Here is a 22,141-nt window from a genome sequence, read left to right on the forward strand (position 1 = left end):
AATTGTAAGTTTAATATAATGAATATTATAAAGCATTAAAACCCTGATATTCATTTATAAACACCCTGTATAACTATTAATTTTTGAGAGGCTGAAGGAATGTGCCCAGATTTAGCAAAGCATGTAATATACAGTTATGCAAATAAAATTACACTTGCCGAAACTTAATAGTGAACAAATCATCACATAATGACAATGAAAATTTGGACAAACAATTAGGAAACTGACACTTAAACTACAGAAACTCTCCACTTGAAAAGTGAATAGGAGCATGTTGGTGTGCACCAAAGACAATAAAGTGCACAACAATACAATACACAAGAATGTCTGTACGGGACAAATACAACATCAATACAGATAAAGGGCATCCTGAAACATAAGCATTTGAATGTACACAAATCGTGAGGTACCATGACATTACAATACAGATAGAATAAAAATGCAATAAAATAACATCTCCAATATTGTGCTGAAATGTATTGTGTTCAGTTGATATTGCATCAGTGTGTGTCCTCAGTGAAACAGCTGTTGAACTGTTTTAAATTTTAACATTCAACACAAAATCACTAAAAGGTCTGTCACTGCTAAGGTGTAGGAGACCTTTGACTGCCTGGTTCAGGCCAGAAGCAGAATAAATCTTACAACAAAGATACGACATAACAATAACTGTCTAAGCTATGTAGGAACAAAACGAAAGAATACAAAAGCAATGCACCTTCTTGTGTTTGATGCATATGACGAGACAAAAGTAAATCTGAGAAGTGACTAATTGTCATAGGAGATTTGGGAATCTGTTGGCAGCCAGAGCACAGAACACTTTCAGAACACTGCTGCTTAGCGCAGAATTAAAACACCTCGCCAGTGCACTACTCAAGAATGGTTATTCATCTGCTGACATCAAAAGAGCATTAAGCCGAGTGTGCAAAAATCATAGCGATGCACAAAAGTTTTCCTGCCTTTCATTAAGGACATTCCTTATCACACAGGAAAAATCTTGAAAAAACAGACCAACGAGATAATCTACAAACCTGCCCAGAAGATATAGGTTCACCTAAGATGGCCAGGGATGCTTTTAAACCATTGGAAAAAGCAGGATTCCATATAGTTCAGGGGAGGTGTACAAGGTACGATCAAGAAGCGACAGTAGTTTTTGAAGTTTGCATGGTTTATACAACCAACATTCAAAATTTTTTGTTAATATGTCAGCACACATCTTCCTGATGCATACATGCATTTTCATCTCTTTTGAAAAAAAAGATTATACATGTTTCTGAATATACAGCAAGTATGACAACAGTTTACCAGTGGTATAAACTTATCAAAGAAGGTTGAGAAGATGCTGAAGATGAGAACCACCCTTGACACCCTAGTACATCACTTAGAGATGACAATGTGGTAGAAGTAAGTTAGGTTGTGCCAGAAATTTATTTTTTTCTGCAATTCAGTTCAGTGCTACTTTATTAATTACTCGATCTACCAATCAAAACATCAGAATTCTTGTGTAGCACAGGATTTCAGAGGTTTCTATTTTCTTTTAGTCTGAAGTGCTTATCATCTACGTTCCACTTGCATACAAGGCTACACTCTAGACAAATACCTTTAGAAAAGAATTTCTAATATTTAAATTTATATTCAATGTTATGCATTTCCCTATGCATTTTCTTGAAGTTTTCCCCAGCAGATAGAATATTCCATCAGTTACGGAGTGGGCATCCAGGATAGTTTTATTTCTTCTGATATTTTGGCTGATAACTGTACAGGCATTTTCAAGGTGAGCTGCTGACATAATTGAAACTCCTTGACATAATACTTGCTATTGTCAGTCTGCATTTTATGTCCTCTCAACTGCAACCATCATCAGTTACTTTGCACCACAGATAGTAAAACTCATTTACTACAATGTCTCATTGTCTGGTCTAGTATTCACAGCATTCCACAACCCTTTTTTAGTTGTGTTGATATTCATCTTATCACCTCTTTTCAAGACATTACCCATTCCCAGAATGAATTTTTGTATTGCAGTGTAGTATGCACCGATATGAATTTTCCTGACACATTAAAGCTGTGTACCGGACTGGAACTTGAACTTGCAACTTTTGGCTAGGCAAAGGTAACAGCTTTGGGTTCCAGTCTGGCACATATTCCAATAGGGTAACTATAGAGGAGTTCAAGAGTAACCAGGCTTGCTTGGGGGGGAGGGGAAGAGCGGCTTACCAGCCCAGGGGGCTCTATCCGCCAGGAAGTTTCATAACAGCACACACTTCACTGCAGAGTGAAAAATTCATTCTGGGAAACATCCCCCAGGCTGTGGTGAGCCATGTCTCCACAATATCTTCCCTTCAGGAGTGTTAGTCCTAGAAGACATGCAGGAAAGCTTCTGTCAAGTTTGGAAGGCAGGCAACAACGTACTGGCAGAAGTAAGGCTGTGAGGACGAGTCATGCTTAGGCAGCTCAGTAGGTAGAGCTCTTAGCTGCAAAGGCAAAGTTCCCAGGTTCGAGTCCCAATTCGGTGCACAGTTTTCATCTCATATTCATTCTGATCAGCTGTTCTTCCAAGTCTGATGTAATCTCTGCCAGATTCTTTTTTTTCCTCTCTCTCCCTGAATGTAAATCCTACTTCCAAATTTATCTTTGGTGTCCTTGACAGCTTGCTCAGTATACAAATTGAGTAACATCAGGGATAGACTACATATCTGTCTTACTCCCTTCCCACCTGCTGCTTTCATTTCATGTCCTTAAACTTCTATAGCTGCAGTCTGGTTTCTGTAAAAGTTGTGAATAACCTTTCACTCCTTATACCTTACCCCTGCTACCTTCAGAAATTCAGAGAATGTAGTCCAGTGAACACACTCAAAAGCTTTCTCTAAATCTACAAACACTATAAACATTAGTTTGCCTTTCTTTAACATATCTTTTAGATACATTGTAGGGTCAGTAATGTCCCACAAGCTCCTACATATCTCCAGAACCCAAACTGATCTTCCTTGAGGCCAGTCTCTAGCAATTTTTCCATTCTTCTGTAAATATTGTGTGTCAGTACTTCGCAACCATCTCTTATTAAACTGACAGTTTAATATTATTCATTTCTTGAATTGGGATAATTAAATTTGTCTTTAAGTCCATGCATATTTCTCCAGTTTAATATATCCTGCACACCTGGTGGAATAGTTTAGTCATGGCTGGCTCTCCCAAGCATCTCACTAATTCTGAGAGAATGTCATCTAACTCCAGGGGCCTTGTTTCAACATAGCTCTTTCAGTGGTCTTTCAAATTATTCTTGCAGTATTGTATCTCCTATTTCATATTAATTCACTTCCTCTTCCCTTTCTGTAATATTGTCCTGAAGTTAACTTCCAATCTTATAACCCTTCTGTATATTCTTTCATCTTTTTGTTCTTATTACTGGCTTGCCAACTTAGCTCTTTATATTCATATAGCTGCTTCTCTCTTCTCCAAAGATCTCTTCAATTTTCCTATAATGAACTACTATCTTAAAAAAGCTGCACAACTAATCAAGCAGATTTTGATAAAACTTCAAAGTGGTACAATGATAGCAAATTGTTTTAAAGGATAAGAAATTTAAAATTGAGCACTTCACAAAATATACTCTTAAAACCGCAGTATCCAATGACTACAATAGCAACAGTCAACTCTCATAATATCTAAGTGTAACAATTTGTAGGATTTGAAGTAGAATCTGTCTAATTATTATATATCTGTTTAATTATTATATGAATGCAGAATCTGCAGCTGGGATACATATTATGTAAATTGAAGTTGGAGGGAAGGGGAGGGAAAGGGAAATGAAAATGTGTGCCAGACTGGGATTCAAACCCAGGATCTTCTGCTTACTAGGCAGCTGTGTAAACCACTGTGCTGCCTGGACATAGTATTCGTCGCAATTGCACAGACTGTCACAGTAAACACCTCAACTCGCCCACATTCCCACCTAGTGTTACCCATCCACAGTCACCATCCGTGACCTCAACACTCACTACTTTGAGATTCCCATAGGAGGTCAAACGTGATTGTGCATTTACACCACGTGTTCATGTAAATGAGTTGCCTCAATGGGCTACGAATCCACCACAATCAGTGTGAATGTACAATCACTTTCAACCTCCTGAGGGAATCTCAAAGCAGCAAGCATGGAGTAAATGGATGGGGGCGGTGTCTAATTATCATTTCAGAGTGTAAAATTATGTTTTTAAGAAAATTTTCAATATAAAAGTTTTCATATAGAGTTCAATGCACCTTGTACATTACCAACACTGAAACTATATCTGCATGCATAGTAATTTTCTGAAGCATCCTATGCATCACTCCCATAAGGCTGCCAAGAACAAGATCTAGTTTAATCTTGTACACACAGAGGCATTTAAGCAGCCAGTTCTCAAGCACTCAATATGTGATTGGAACAGCAATAAACCCTTTCTCAAACTGAGTTGAGCAATCTAGGAATCTACTACAGTATCCCATAGAGGCTGTAAAGACAAGATTAGGCAATGGGGGCTTCAAGATTAAATTGTTTTTTCTTTTCCACTAGTTGTTTTATTACAAAATTCTGTCACTGCATGAATGTCCTTTATTGTGAAATTAGTGGCCAACAGAAAACTTATGTTTTTTTTTCCTTACAAGAAAGATTAAGGGAATAAGAAAGACCAGCTCAAATAATCAAATCTAGAACAAAATTTACATAGATGATCAATATTCCAAAGTGATCTTATCAAAGATGAAGTCTGTTTACTTCAAAGTTTTTATTTCTGATATGACACTCATTCTGACAAATATCAAATTTGAATTGCACTAATCCATATAATCTAGCAAAATGTTCAACAAAACTTCTCTCCTTCCACCTCACAATGACGTAAAAAATAAGTGACTTGTTTCCCTCCAGTCTTTATTGGTTTTCTATTTGGGATTGGTTGTGGGAGGGGGGGAGCTTAACTCATCATGTGCAAACATTTAAAACATAGGCATAGACACTTCCTTTACCAATGAACACCGTGAAGCAAAATTAGTCTTTTGTTAACACATTTGTGTAACAAATAATGACAGAGGGAACATATACTCAGCCACTGCAGTATAGGGCTTTAATTTTTTTCCCATTTATTAATTTATCTATCCATAGACAGGCTGAATTGTATGGATGTGGTTAAGCCATGAATGTTAACAAATACAGGCACATAAATAGATACTTACATCATCTGCTCTATCCTGTTACACATTAGTAAAGTAAAGGATTGGTAATAAAGGCATACTCTGATGATAACAAATTTTATAAGCTGGCCATCCCCTGAATTGAATGTAGAAAATGACAGGCACTATGTCATTTTTTCAAATGAGTCAATATTTAGCTCAGTGAACGAGTACAGTGATGCTCTGTAGGCCAAGGGAGGACCTTAAGACCCACAGTAAGTGGCATAACATTTTCATGCTGGTTGCATCATAGTCTCATGCTGAGACTGCAGTTCACCAGGGGGTGCTTCATCGAATTTATGGTCATGTCTCTACAGATCAACAGGTCTGTATCACAAAACATACTACGGTGCCGAATGTGAAGAGGAAGCACTATCCCAATGGAGTGTTCCAGTCCCAACAGGACCACTCACTTGTTTCACATTGTATGCATCGTTTAGCAATGGTTTTCACAACAGGCTGATGTCGACTTGATCCACTGGCCTGTCTGAGTGTCTGACTTGAATTCCACTGAAAGTTTGTGGGTCAAAATGAAGTGACACATGAACCTATTATACTGGTCGACACCAGCCCCATACAAATCTGATCAACTGTGGGACATACTGTTGGATACATGGCAGAGACTGACCACCTCCCTATCTCGTTAGATGAGGCAGATAACTGATGCCAATCAAGGGTGAACCTTGAACTAGCCTTGTCCCTAATGTGAAACTTTCCTCATCTCACATTATTCCCCTTTATATTACAACATTGATTCAACTGTATGTTTGTTAAGTAGAAACCTACATGACCTCATTGCACTCTAAATTTTATTTATTGAATTTATGCTACTTAATACATAAAACACACAAATTTGAAAAAGCACAAGTAAGCCAATTTGAAATGAAATACAAATGATGTCCTTACATGAGACAGTCAGAGAAAATAGTGTCAACAATATAAGAACAGATAAACCTTAAAGTAATAACATTCTCTTCCTTAGTGTCTTCCCAACATTTTCCATATTTATTGTGCAAAATGGATAGCATCCCAGGCACTGTGCCCATTTCTTTATATTAGTCTTCAGTGAAGAAAGCACTGTAAAATATGCATTCAATATCTTCTTACTCAGATTGCAAATATGAAGCATTAAATTTCTTTCATAGTCTGAATGACTGTTAGATACATTTCCTATGTTTTTTTCTGTTTATTTTCCAAGATCAAAACATTCACAGCTGTCTTCTTTGATTCTGTTACAGTGTTCTTCTCTTTAAATTGTTTCTAAACATTCCCTGTATGGAGATGATGATAGTTACTTGACAAATTCAGGTCCTGCTAATTTTACTGGAGCTACTGGCTCCTGATGTTTTTTGCTGATTTTGGGAGTTGGATGGATGCCATTATGGACTCACATTTACGCCGTTGTTTGCATCTCATATGTCAAACTCCTGGTGTACTGCAAAATCTCTGTGTCTAAGTAAATGCCAGTCACATGAGAAGAGTCATGTTTCCCAGAGCCTGTTTGCAGCAATACCTATGATACTGTGGTACTAATGTAAGTCTTGTATTTGACTACTGAATGTGGGCTTCTACTATGACAACTTTGATGTTACATGAGCCTGTAAGGTACATGAAGAATGCTTTCACCTGATCCATTTTCACCTTACATCCTGTGATGATGGCCAAACTTCGCACCACTTTGAAATATCATCAAGATATGACTGAATATTTATGCAGCTTCTTTCACACAGTACTTCATTACAGATAATTGCATCACCTACAAAAAGTCTGAGGTTGTTGTTATTATTATTATTATTATTATTATTATTTCTCTTTCCTGTCTCAGACGTTATGTCTGTGGTGCATACTTGTATGTGGGAATGTGTTGTTTTATTAGTTTATGTTGTATGGCAAGTTGATGTATTATTTTTGCTACATTGTCATGTCTCCTGGTCTATTCTGTATTTGCTAGTATTGTACATCCGCTTGTGATGTGATCTACTGTTTCTATTTGTTGTTTGCAAAGTCTGCATTTATCTGTTGTGGTATTGGGATCTTTAATAATATGCTTGCTGTAATATCTGGTGTTTATTGTTAGATGCTGTCCTTACATCATCTGTGTTTTTAGATATGTCCATAATGTAGGTTTTTTATGTCAAGCATGAATCCTTCCATCTCACTGTATATATTGCCTTTTCTTAGCCATGTGTTGGATGTGTCTTGATCGATGTGTGGCTGTGTTAGATGATACGGGTGCTTGCCATGTAGTGTTTTCTTTTTTCCAATTTACTTTCTTTGTATCTGTTGATGTTATGTGATCTAAAGGGTTGTAGAAGTGGTTATGAAATTGCAATGGTGTAGCCGATGTATTTATATGTGTGATTGCTTTGTGTATTTTGCTAGTTTCTGCTCGTTCTATAAATAATTTTCTTAAATTGTCTACCTGTCCATAATTTAGTATAATAGAGGGAAACATTCCACGTGGGAAAAATATATCTAAAAACACAGATGATGTGACTTACCAAACGAAAGTGCTGGCAGGTCTTTCCCTCTCCTTCCCTCTTTCCTGATGAGGCAACAGTTTGTTCCGGAAGCTTGAATTTCGTGTGTATGTTTGTGTGTCTATTGACCTGCCAGCACTTTCGTTCGGTAAGTCACATCATCTGTGTTTTTAGATATGTCCATAATGTAGGTTTTTTATGTCGATAAATCCCCTTCCTCCTTCCTTTCTGCTTAATGTGAATCTTTCTGTTGCTGAATGTACGTGATGTATTCTATATTTGTGGCATTGTGATCGTTTAAGTGTATTGAGTGCTTCTAGGTCTGTGTTACTCCATTTCACTACTCCAAATGAGTACGTCAATATTGGTATAGCATAGGTATTTATAGCTTTTGTCTTGTTTCTTGCTGTCAGTTCTGTTTTCAGTATTTTTGTTAGTCTTTGTCTATATTTTTCTTTTAGTTCTTCTTTAATATTTGTATTATCTATTCCTATTTTTTGTCTGTATCCTAGATATTTAAAGGCATCTGTTTTTTCCATCGCTTCTATGCAGTCGCTGTGGTTATCCAATATGTAATCTTCTTATTTAGTGTGTTTTCCCTTGACTATGCTATTTTTATTACATTTGTCTGTTCCAAAAGCCATATTTATATCATTTCTGAATACTTCTGTTATCTTTAGTAATTGGTTGAGTTGTTGATTTGTTGCTGCCAGTAGTTTTAGACCATCCATCTATAGCAAATGTGTGATTTTGTGTTGGTATGTTCCAGTAATATTGTATCCATCATGTGTATTATTTAGCATGTTGGATAGTGGGTTCAGAGCAAGGCAGAACCAGAAAGGATTTAATGAGTCTCCTTGGTATATTCCACACTTAAATCTGTATTGGCTGTGATGTGATATTATTTGAATTTGTTTGGATGTTAAGTGTGGTTTTCCAGTTTTTCATTACTATGTTTAGAAACTGTACTTCCAATATTTGTAGTAACCATCAGTGGGGTGCACTATCAAAAGCTTTTTGGTAATCAATTTATGCGTAGCGTAGTGACCTTTGTTTAGTTTTAGCTTGATATGTCACCTCTGCATCTGTTATCAGTTGCTCTTTACATCCTCGTGCTCCTTTGCAACAGCCTTTTTGTTCTTCATTTATAATTTTGTTCTGTGTTGTCTGTGTATTATTATTATTATTATTATTATTATTATTATTATTATTATTATTACTGTATGGAAGTCATTGATATACAACATGAAAGCAAGGGTCCCAACACACTTCCCTAAGTCACACTTAAAGTTAGTTCTACCTCTGATGATGACTCACCATCCAAGACAACATGCTCCCTACCAAAAAGTCCTCAATCCAATCACAAATTTCACTTGATACCCCCACAGGATCATACTTCTGACAACAAGCATCTCCAGATGTGGAACTGAGTCAAACGCTTTTCAGAAATCATGAAATACTGCATCTACGCAACTGCCTTGTTCCAAAGCTTTCAGTACGTTATGTGAAAAAAGTGCAAGCTGAGTTTCACATGATCAACACTTCCAAAATTCTCGCTGGTTGGCACTGAGGAGGTCATCTTTTTACCATATCTCATTATGTTTGAGCTCAGAATATGTTCTAAGGTTCCACAATAAATCAATGTCAAGGAGACTGGATGGTAGTTTTTGTGGATCACTTGTTCTATCCTTGTAGACAGATGTGGCCTGCACTTTTTCCCATGAATTGGGCATGGTTTTTTGTTTGAGGGATGTATGATTGATTGTAGTCAGAAGAGGGGCTAACTTAGCCATAAATTCAGTATAGCATCTGATAAGGATTCCATCGGGCTGTGGAGCTTTGTTCAGTTTTAATTATTGCAGCTATTTCTCAACACCACTGACACTAATACTTATTTCACTGATCTTTTCAGTGGTATGTGCATTAAATTGGGCTAATTCTCCTGGGTTTTTCCTTTTTAAAGGTATATTTGAAAATGGAGTTAAGCAGTTAAGCATTTCAGCTTTGGCTTTGCTGCCCTCAACTTCAGTTTGTGTCTCATTTGCTAGGGACTGAACACTAACTTTGGTGCCACTAACAGCCTTTACACATGCCCAGAAATTCTGTGGGTTTTCTGAAATATCATTTGACAATATTCTGCTTGGTAGTCATTGAAGGTATCACACATTGCTCTCTTGAGAGCCAAACATGTTTCACTCAGCTTCAATCAACTTGTAGCCCGTACATTTTTTGTTTTAAGCCTATTATGCAGTAACCTCTGTTTCTTTCAAAGTTTCTTACCGTGACTGTACACTATGGAGGTTCCTTCCCATTATGAACAGTTGTACTTGGTACATATATCTAGTGCATGGTCAACTAGTCTTTTAAACTTGAGGCACAACTCCTCTACATGCTCCTGCCCTGTGCTGAAGTTTCAAGTTCCTCACTGAGATATGACTCTACTGATTTTTTATCTACTTTAATGAACATATATGTTCAGTTGTTGTCCTTTGTACTTTAGTGATCACTATTGCTGCAAATGCATCGTGGTCACTAATAGCAGTTTGGATGTGGACATCCTCTAAGAGCTCAAGTGTATTTGTTGCCATTAGATCCAATATATTTTTCCCAAACAATCTCACATGCAGCTTGAGTTTCCATCTCAGTGGATTTGAGTTTCTTGTCTACTGTGACAAATACACCAACTCCATTTTCCATTTTGCTATCTTGTCGATATAAATTAAAATTTTCCATAAAAACCTCACTTCCATCAGGTTCAGGTTTCAGCCAGTTCTATACTCAGTAGTATGTGAGCTTCACTGCTTTTAAAGAGTGCTTCAAACTATGACATTTTGTTGCAAATGCTACGGCAGTTAACCATTGGAATTTTAATATTCTCCCCAGTGGGAGGCATTTCTTTCGATCTTACAGTGATACTTCTGTTTTTCCTACAGCTATTGTCAACTGGGTTGGATGGAGAGTCACCAATCTAAAAAAACCTTGTGTGCACCCCATGTACAGTAACTGGGTAGCAGCCTCTGATGTGTAGTGCATGTCTGACCTACTTGGGGAGGGGGGGGACCCTACAGTTCTCAACACTATGGCCCAAGTCCAGGAAACTGCAGCTTAGCTTTTCCAAGAACCTTCAAAGTCTCTGGTTCAGTCCTTCTATTCAACTCAGACCAGACCCACAATCAGTTCTGGTGACAATGCTGCAAATTGTGAGATTCATTGACACTCCATGCACAAGGCTCGTCTTCTCAACCTTCTCTGCCAGTCACAATAATGATCCAAGCATGACCTCTGAGCCCAAACGGCAGGCATCATTCATTCCAACATACACTACAATCTGCAGCTGGTTGTACCCTGCTCCCTCAATTCCTGTCCCTAGCTGCCATTTCCCTAGGGGGTACTATCATTCGGCATATGTCTGAACTGCAAAAAATCATCTGAAAAATGGAGCGCTCTGCTAATTTGTGTAGATGTCACTAGAACTCTGAACTCGGAAAGGGGCTTATCATCACATTTCTCTTGGTATATTAGTTGTCTGGTTATGAAGTTGGTGGATTTCATACAGTGAGAAATTTAACAGTGGTTGCACTAAAATGTTCAATATCAAAACAGTGTTTTTTTTTCCCCTTCATTCAAATTTCTTATCACCAAAGTAAATTTCTCATGGTCATTGGTTACGTGTTGCTGAAATATGTTCTCTATCATCACAAACCAAGTTTGTGGTTGATTGTATACAAATAGCAGGGACTTTAATTGCAGGCATGTTGTGGATGAACTGCTGGATCCAGCAGATGAAAAGCTCATTACTCGAAACTGTGGTCACAGCTCTGTTGTAGAGCTCATAATTACATATGGCTGCAAACCAATGCTATTAATCTGAGCTGAGACGCTCTTTAAGTCTGACTTATCATCATCTCCCATCTCAGCAAAAATGTTCACGGTGTTGTGAAATGTGGGCATTGCACTACTAATGTCATTTTTGTTGTCCTGCATAGGTTTCGTGTTCAGAATTGACAAAGGAGAGCAAGCTCCAAATGGAATTCATTGCATGAATGCATATTTCTGCCATATGCAAAAATGCTGTTCATGTGGAAGCATGGAAGTTCTTAGACAGGGTCACCAATTATGTGGCCTCTTCGTTTATTCACATAAGTAACTGTATGTAGCTTTTGAATGTACAAAATTAACTTTTGTTCATGAATGTTACAAATACAAGGGCATTTGGTGAAGCATAGAACTTACAAGCAACACAAAGATAAAATGCACATTAGAGAGGTCACATGTAAGAACTGCTGATCTCACAACAGACAAGCACAACAATGCACCACTGCCCCACAGAAATTATAGTATTACATTGATTTATAAGAGCAAGGTGTATGCCTTTTAAGTTAACTGATCTTTTGGACAGCCCTCTTATAGGTCAATGCACTTTAACATTTTTCTACTGTGCAGATTCTGTCTTGTAAGAGTGATACAGAAGGTCTTCAAAAATTCATTTAGGACTGCCACTCTTCATTTATTAAAGATCATATCACTTGTACTTCTTTGCTGAGAAACCTATCTGTTGAATTACACACACAAAATTCAATTTTTCACATAAAATGCATCATTTTGTAGAAACCCGAAAGAAAGAAAATAAAATAAGCTGTTGTGTGATCTCTCACGTTCTCTCAGCACAACTGATTGATTATTGATATGCTTCCAGACAGGTTGAAGTCCATACAGTGCATACACATAACAGCATACCTTGCAGCACCTGAAGAAGATGGTTGGGTTGGTCATCGAAATATTGTGCATAAAATTGAAACAACAACTTGGCAGAACACCCTGAAACACACTATTAAAAAATAATCTCCTACCAGCATCAGCAATGGTTCAGTTCTTGAAGAGGTAGTTGTAGCTGTAGTGAGGTCATCAACTAAAGTTCCAGTCTTTCTATTTGGAAAAATAACACACTTGCAAGCTTTTTCTCTGCTTGAACAAGATGATGTAAAAAAAAATCAGTCATTTTCCTTCTTTCCTCCTTCACCTAGCGAGGTGGCACAATAGTTGGCGCATTGGACTTGCAATCGGAGGGACAGTGGTTCAAACCTGCATCCAGCCATCCTGAAATAGGTTTTCCGTGATATCCCTAAATCACTTCAGGCAAATGCCAGGATAGTTCCTTTGAAAGGGCATGGCCGACTTCCTTCCCCATCCTTCGCCAATCCAATGGGACCAATGACCTTTCTGTTTGGTCCCCTCCCCCAAATCAACCAACCAACCATAGTTTCTTTTTTCAGACTTTTTTGTTAGTTGGTTCATCATTACAAATACAGTAAAAATATACAGTAACTTCACAGCAGTGCTGCACAAGTGACACAGAACAATGCACTGCATGTGACAAAGGTATTCTACAAGAACTATTGAACACTGTGGTCTGGAGTCAAGTTTTGCTTATCACAATGTTGGGACGTAACACATTGGGGAGTAGAGGAGGGAAGCAACACAACTGGCTGTGGTGCATTACCATGTGTTCATAAACAGCTTATCCCTCATCACTGAGGGTTGAAAAAGTGCTCCATATTTTGCTACGAAAAGCTGTTGTATTTTATCAGTCAAAATATTTGGAGGCTATTAATATCCTTTCAGAAGCGTTTCACTTGTGCTACAAATATCATAATTCTGACCCCCCTCCATAAGTGAATGGTCAGGTTCACACAGTGCACCTGGGTTTGATTACTGATGACAGCATGAATTTAAACTGATATTGTGTCAGATGCAAATATTGGAAACAAGCTGTGAGCCACGTGACATGATTTACCGTATTTACTCGAATCTAAACCGCACTTTTTTTCCGGTTTTTGTAATCCAAAAAACCGCCTGTGGCTTAGAATCAAGTGCAAAGTAAGCGGAAGTTCTGAAAAATGTATGTAGGTGCCGCCACAACTAATTTCAGCCGTCGAATATATGTAGCGCTACATAGGCATGCTTTGCAGGCACAAAGATAAAAACTGGCGCCAAAACCTCTGAGTCAGTAAATAAATTTTTAAAAAAGGTGTAAGACGAGCTTTTTTCTCCACCCCGAGTTTCGACCACTGCATTTTCATACATTATCCAATGAAGTAAATACAAATTCCGTATTGTTCAACTTCTAATGTAGCAGTATTTCAATGTACTACGAAAATCCGACTGGCAGGACTGTTTGGGATGTTTGTCAATATGGCCAACTCTACGTTCTGAATTTTTTCCTACCTGTGAGAAGAGATGGTTGGATAATAGGAACTTTTATGAATTGTGAATCACATGCAGTATTCTCTTCCCCATAAGAACAATACGCATATAAACATTTTGCCATGTATTCTTTTGTGTTTACTGCTATCTCATTTAAATCCTGTCTGCCTAATAAACTACGAAACTAGTGTGAGACAACAGCAAACACGGAAGAATTACATATCATGTCATGTTTATATTGGTATTATTCTTATGCCTAACAGTGATACAGTCAGAAATGAAGCACGACAATTGACTAGATTTTTAAATCTAAGATGACTCTAATTTCCATTTTTTCGCTAATGCGACAATTCCTCTTTTTTATTGTAAGCGGCAGTAGCACGCACAAAAGCAAGCCATTCCACGAGCGGCGACAGGTCGTAAACACACATTATCAGAATGCGACAAACAATGCATGACACAGTACAATAATGCATTTTAAGCCTAGAGTGATGTAAACACCTACAACAAGGAGAACGACACTTATCAGATCAAAGAAAAATAAGCAATCGATTCAAACCAGACGAAGCACATGAAAAAGGAAGGATACCTGTATAAATACGGACGGAGCACCTGACGCATAGCAATGGCTACCTGGTAAAGCTTAACTGCTAAGCTTACGACTCGAACCAAACTACTGTAGCTGTATCGTCATTCATTTGACCTAAATTGTGTCTCATATTACAATAGACCAACTTTGTTTCAATTTGGAGGTGCAGCCTAAAACTTTTCTCTCCCCTTGAATTTCGAGTCTCAAATTTCAGGTGTGGCTTAGATTCGGGATTTTTTTTTTTTTTTTTCCTTGATTTCGAGTATAATTTTTCAGGTGCGGCTTAGATTCGAGTAAATACGGTATGTATCTATAACCTTAGAACAAGAAATTTATTATTACATATACATGTGACATGTGACGGGGGGGGGGGGGGGGGGGGCACAATTAACAGTGAAAACTGATGTGTGTGAAAGTATATGCTAATACATGCAATAACATTCCCATAAACATGGTTCCATAAACTACCAATTTTATGTGCCGTTGACTTCAGTACGAAATACTATCGGGTAGAAACCAGCAACCAGCCCTGCTCTGCGTAGGTAGTACGTGGCATTTACAGCTGGAAAACTCATCTGGTATAACAGTAATAAATTATATGCACAAATATTCCTTGTGAATTGATCTATCTGTTAGAAAAAACTGTATCAGAATCCCTACAGAGGTTAGCCTTCATACAGGCAGAAAACACAGCAGAGGGCTGCAGGTATTAATATGTCTATATCTTTACAGATTCTGGCCAAGCTTCAATTCTCTATGAGTAGCAGCAACTATGTACTTTACTGCTTTTCCTGCCAGATGCCAACTCCTCTAGCTGACCATCTCGTGACTGCTATCAGCCATGATATGTACCCCAAATGCCTATTAAATATGGAATCAATAACAATAGATACACTACAAAACCATCATTACTATAATTATAAATTATATATAAATATCTTCCTTGTGGATCAGTCTACAGTACTGGAAGTGTATCAAAATCCCTACAGTATTTCTGATATTAGTCTCAACATACATGGTGGGGGGACTTTAGTTTATAATATATACAGGTGTATTTGAAATGTAATCTTTACAAGGCAGGAGACCTGGGTTCAAATACCAGTCCAGCACATATTTTCAACTTTTCCCATTGATTTCAATCAGTGCCTGCTCACACCCAGTGTCTGTGATTCCTTCATGTCTAAATACATTTGTACCAATTAGGCTTATATTTGATACAAAAGTCAGTGACAGCTCATAATCATACATTCTTAATTATCTCACAAATGGCTCACTTGCAGAGCCATATTTACTAACCTAATCTAATCCCATGTTTACTGGAATGCATTTTTCTTCTATCATCATATACTTTCACCCAGGTCATTTTTTGCTATTAATTACGACACACCCTGTAAACAAGCTATGGACTTTGAAGCCTCAGGTATCCCTTTCAACTTGACGTCCACAGCAGCTGCTTCAATCTTAAACCAGCCCTGCCAACATAAATAAAATGAAATATCATTGATACAATTTCCATCTTTCTACTAAACCAAGAATTTTTTCTTCTTGCTCTTGTAGTCTGGAAACTGATGGAAATTTGCCAACAAGGTCTGAAGACTTAAGGACAAATGTCAAACCTGATTGAAATCAATGGGGAAAGTTGAAAATATGTGATGGACTGGTATTTTGTGTAAATGTTTCAATAAAAACAAATTTGGAGGCCTTTCTGACTCCCCTGAATAATTTACATTTGAGAGTGAAGCAATATAGGTACAGCAATATGTGAAGGTATAACATGCACATACATACCTCACTCGTTGCGAGCTGGTGCAGAATCCGAATGGCAGCTCGTGGCACAGCACTCTGCTGGAGTTGAGCCACAATCTGGTGGCAGATTCTCGGTATGTGTCCAAGTGCAGGAACATGATCCGCAAGGGCAGGCTGAGCTTGCAGCAGGCACACAAGAGCACTTGTTGCCAACTCCAGCAGTTCCACCTGTCAATTAATGTGCAATATGTTAGTTATGGAATAATCACTAGCTTCAAAGTGATAACTCAGATGATGAGTGGTTGCAGTATGTACACCTGTGTTTTGGTTTGAGTGGATCTGTAATTACAGTGTGGAGGATATAATCCGAGTAGCTTGAACAGACGTTCATAAACATCCAAATGTTTACTGCGGAATTCTTGAGTGTAGGTTTCAATGTTTTCTGCCATTCTGGTGAGGAATGCTGAATATAGAGAGATAAAGAGCAAAAATTTTAAGCCATTAGCTCACAAACTGGCTTGGAAAAATTTCCTGGCAGTTCCTTACCCATAATTGCAGGGCAGGATGTGTCTGTGTGTAAAAGGGACCAAGGTATTTCCCAGTTAAGAAAGCTGGAAGTGGAGCTACTGTACCAAACATGTTCTGATATGCCATTTAGAGCAGTAAAAATACTTCATTGCTGAAGCAAGTACAGGGGCAGGTAAGTTAATTCAGCCTAACACATGCAGCTTCACTGGTGAACTGATGGAACTCTCATTACAAGTGACTGAGGTGGAAATTTCACCAAATCATACTTAATGAACATTTAATGCACACACCACAGCATGCTAAACAAGATCACATTATTTAAAAACTTCCATATGCTTACTTAATATTTAAAATGTGCAGATTACTTTTATCTTAGGTTGTCAATAGAATGTTCATGTAAACATAATATTTTATGAGAAGCTACACATTTTAAATATACAGGGTGGAGAAAAACTGGTCACAAAATTTTAACCCTGGATACCTGATGCCAATAGGAGCCAAAATTGTTAATGTTGTGCAAGTCAACAACACACAGTTTTTAAACTACAGGTACATGGCGCCATACACACCGATTGGTTGCGGGATTGCCCTGTTGCCGGATGCTCTGGACAATGCATGACCAAGAATACTTTGCCTGCTGGAGATTGCCATGTATCCAAGGTGGCCTGCACGCTCAGTGGTAGCACACCAGCCTTCTACTCTGGGGGGCTGGGCACAAATCTACCAGGGTCCCGACACATCCACTGTTGTTTCCTGGTAAGACGTACCGGAACAAACCCATCATCAATAGCTGTTAGTTCGCATAGAGAAAGTCTCTTACAAATTGTGTCAGCCCTGAAAAGGGCCTTTTTGTAGCTAGGACATTGTTTACTTAAAGCAGGTGCTCAAACTGTGGACACACTGATGCAACACAAGCTTGGTAACGTCGAACGGTGTTTTGCCAAAATATTTCGAAGATCCCTTGCATTGCCCTGATGTGATTGGCAGCACATTGAATGCGCTCCATTAATTCCTACAAGCACCTCTGCCAATTACTTGGCCACTGAAGAGTTCATTTAAATATCCGCGCACAGCATGACTTATGTGTGGGCACTCCATCATGCTGCAACCACATGCGTAGACTTATATGTCCTGGGGAACATCTTCCAGCAGGCCAAGTAGAGTTTCTTGCAAAAAGTGAAGGTATTTTGCCACAGTAAGTCGAGGAGGTAGAAGGACGTGTGTGCGTGTGTGTGTGTGTGTGTTTTCATGTTGGGGCAGTGAGGGAGCGAGGGACGTTTGTATGTGTGAACCAACAACCATAGGGCTGCCCATCAACCGACAAATGGCAAACAGGGCAATCTCACGACAAATCTGAGTCCATGGCGCCAAGTTTCAATAGTTTAAAAATGATGTGTTGTCCCCCTACACAACATCAGTAATTTTGGTTTTTACTAGCATCAGCTATCCAGGATTAAAATATTGTGACAATTTTTCTACACCTTTCTACTATTTGAGATCATTTTTTATTATCGTTTTGTTTTGTTTTAGTGTGCAAAAAAAACAACTGGGGTCATAAATGGCCAAGTCAGAACTAGAGAAGAACACGAACACAGACAGGAGTTAAATGACTATACATCAGTCCTAATTGACAGAAGAGAAGATAGCTAAAAGCAGGCATGTGGAAAAAGGGCTTAAAAAGACACCATACAGAAATGGAGGTCCAAAACTAAAAATTAAATGGCCTTCACCATATTGCTCTGGCAGATACAAAGTAAAACGAGGTTGACATCCCACACGTCTTTGCTAAAACGGCTGATAAATCAGACAGCAAACCCAAGCTGGTATGTAAATGAATGGAAAAAAAAGGGGGGGGGGGGGGCAGTCCATCAGGAAGGGGTGGACAGTTAAAATTTGGATGCAATATGTACACAGTGGTGGGGTAGTGCCACATAGCAAATGACGATAGCTAAGAAGGCAGTGCCCAATATGCAGCTGAATTAAAATAATCTCCTCCCACCAGGAAGTCCGACAGAAGGTCATCCAATGCGCAGGGAGAGTCTTAATAAGATGAAGCTTATTTCCGTGAAGGGAGGACCATTGGCGATGCCAAAGGGACACCACCTCCTGACAGACAGCAACACAGAGACCATCTGAAGGAATATAAGTACTCACAGGCTGAGGTACGAGGACTGCAGCCTTGGCAGCAGTGTCAGCTGCCTCATTTCCTGGCAGCCCAACATGACCAGGAGCCCACAGAAACATGACACTGGCTCCACCAAGAGTGAGCAAGTGACAGTTTTTCTGGACCCACTGCACTAAGGGATGGGCAGTGTACAGCGCACATTGACATTGGAGGGCACTGAATAAGTCTGAGCAGGGGACAATTGAAAAGCCTGTGTCACTGGATGTACTTTCCGTGGTGTGATGCAGGGTGAAGAGATTGGCTGTAAATACTGAGGAGTGTGTCGGAAGCCGATATCAAAAGACACGGGTGCCAGTGACGAAGGCACACTTGACCCCATGGTCAGTCCGAGATCCATCAGCGTACACAAAGGTACTATCACAAAGTTCCTTGCGAAGGTTGTGAAACTGAAGGCAATAGACCGAGGCTGGAGTAATGTCCTTAGGAAGTGAATGAAGGCCAAGGTTAACATGGGCCAGTTTACAAAGACAAGGTGGTGAAGGGTTCACACCCACTGGGAAATTTGCAGGTAGTGTGAAGTGAAGCTGCCGTAAGAAGTGCCGAAAGCGAACTCCAGGAGGTCATAGAGAAGAGGGACGAGCCCCAAACTCACGATCGAGGGATTTATCAAAGAAGGAGGCATAGGAGGGGTAGCCACGCATGACAGACAAATGGCATGCACACCTGCTGAGGAGAAAGGCACAGCGGTAGGACAGTGGTAGTTCAGCAGCTTCAGCATACAGACTTAACCGGGCTGGTGTAAAAGGCGCCCATGGCTGAACAAATGCCACGACAGTGGATAGTGTTGAGACGGCATAAGAGGGATGGGCGTGCAGACACACAAACAAAGCACCCATAGTGGAGTTTCGAACAGACAAGGGACCAGTACAAATGGAGAAGGGTGGTTCTATCAGCACCCCAGAAAGGGCCATTGATGACACACAGGATATTGAGGGACGGCATACAGAGGACTGCCAGGTAAGATACAGGGGAGGCTATTGAGCATGAGTCCCAGGACTTTCATAGTTTCAATGAATGGAAGGGCAACAGGCCCAAGATGGAGAGAGAAACCATTTGCGCCACCAAAAATTCATACATGCAGTTTTGTCATTGGAAAAGCGAATGCCATTGTGAATGCTCCAGGAGTAAAGGCGATCAAGATAGCGCTAAACAGATGCCACTCAGTGAGACATGTCTGGGGAGAACTACAATAGAAGGCAAAATCGTCAACAAAAAGGGAGCCGGAGATGCCCGGCGAGAGACAGGCCATTAGAGGGTTAATGGCGACAGCGAAGAGGACAACGCTCAGGATGGAACCCTGAGGGACACCATTTTCCTGGATAAAGGTGTCTGACAAGGCAGAACCCACACCCACCTTGAAAACTTGATCTTGTAAAGATGCTCGAAGAAAACAGGGCACGTGCCCACGGAAGCCCCACGTGTAAAGTGTACATAGGATACCAGTTCTCCAGCAGGCGTCACGGTCCTTCTCCAAATCGAAAAACATGGCCACAGTCTGGGACTTCCACAGAAAACCATTCACGACATGGGTGGACAAAGTAACAAGACGGTCAATTGCAGAACACTGCACTCAAAATCCACACTGTGCATTCGTTAGTAAATTGCGAGACTCGAGCCACCATACTAGCCGGGCACGAATCCTATGTTCCATCACCTTTCAAATGCAGCTGGTAAGAGAGTTGGGGTGGTAACTAGAAGGAAGGTTTTTGTCCTTACTGCCTTAGGTATGGGTATGACTGTGGCTTTACGCCAGCATCCAGGAAATGTGTCCTCTGCCCAGATGCAGTTGTATGTCTTAAGCAGAAAGTCCTTGCCCGCAAGATAAAGGTGCTGCAACATCTTAATGTGGACGGCATCTGGCCCTGGGGCGGAGGATTGGGATGAACTGAGAGCATGATCTAGCTCCCTCATAGTAAAGGCGGCATTGTAGCACTCACGATTTGGAGAAGAGAAAATATTAGATACAGGCTCCCAGGTAGGTGCTATTTTTCTTGACTTCCGGAAGGCGTTCGATACAGTTCCGCACTGTTGCCTGATAAACAAAGTAAGAGCCTACGGAATATCAGACCAGCTGTGTGGCTGGATTGAAGAGTTTTTAGCAAACAGAACACAGCATGTTGTTATCAATGGAGAGACGTCTACAGACAAAGTAACCTCTCGCGTGCCACAGGGGAGTGTTATGGGACCATTGCTTTTCACAATATATATAAATGACCTAGTAGATAGTGTCGGAAGTTCCATGCGGCTTTTCGCGGATGATGCTGTAGTATACAGAGAAGTTGCAGCATTAGAAAATTGTAGCAAAATGCACGAAGATCTGCAGCGGATAGGCACTTGGTGCAGGGAGTGGCAACATAGACAAATGTAATGTATTGCGAATACATAGAAAGAAGGATCCTTTATTGTATGATTATATGATAGCAGAACAAACACTGGTAGCAGTTACTTCTGTAAAATATCTGGGAGTATGCATGTGGAACGATTTTAAGTGGAATGATCATATAAAATTAATTGTTGGTAAGGCGGGTACCAGGTTGAGATTCATTGGGAGAGTCCTTAGAAAATGTAGTCCATCAACAAAGGAGGTGGCTTACAAAACACTCGTTCGACCTATACTTGAGTATTGCTCATCAGTGTGGGATCCGTACCAGATCGGTCTGACGGAGGAGATAGAGAAGATCCAAAGAAGAGCGGCGCGTTTCGTCACAGGGTTATTTGGTAACCGTGATAGCATTACGGAGATGTTTAACAAACTCAAGTGGCAGACTCTGCAAGAGAGGCGCTCTGCATCGTGGTGTAGCTTGCTCGCCAGGTTTTGAGAGGGTGCGTTTCTGGATGAGGTATCGAATATATTGCTTCCCCCTACTTATACCTCCCGAGGAGATCACGAATGTAAAATTAGAGAGATTAGAGCGCGCACGGAGGCTTTCAGACAGTCGTTCTTCCCACGAACCATACGCGCCTGGAACAGGAAAGGGAGGTAATGACAGTGGCACGTAAAGTGCCCTCCGCCACACACCGTTGTGTGGCTTGCGGAGTATAAATGTAGATGTAGATGTAGAAGGGTATTGACCAAGCGTCCTCCACTCGTTTCTGATGGAGGAACCAAGCGTCCTCCACTCGTTTCTGATGGAGGAACCAAGCGTCCTCCACTCGTTTCTGATGGAGGAACCAAGCGTCCTCCACTCGTTTCTGATGGAGGAAGGCAGG

At 39.9% G+C, this 22,141-nt stretch overlaps 1 protein-coding gene across 1 annotated transcript in view; it reads right to left on the bottom strand.

The window, feature by feature from the left end:
- LOC124797828 (dnaJ homolog subfamily C member 13) overlaps positions 1 to 22,141 on the bottom strand; it is a 344,782-nt gene that overhangs the window by 14,657 nt on the left and 307,984 nt on the right. The window contains 1 exon segment of the mRNA XM_047260865.1: positions 16,261 to 16,446. Within this exon segment, the coding sequence (XP_047116821.1) occupies positions 16,261 to 16,446 (186 nt within the window).

This window comes from Schistocerca piceifrons, chromosome 5 (genome assembly GCF_021461385.2).
Source record: "Schistocerca piceifrons isolate TAMUIC-IGC-003096 chromosome 5, iqSchPice1.1, whole genome shotgun sequence".
Taxonomy (NCBI): Eukaryota; Metazoa; Arthropoda; class Insecta; order Orthoptera; family Acrididae; genus Schistocerca; species Schistocerca piceifrons.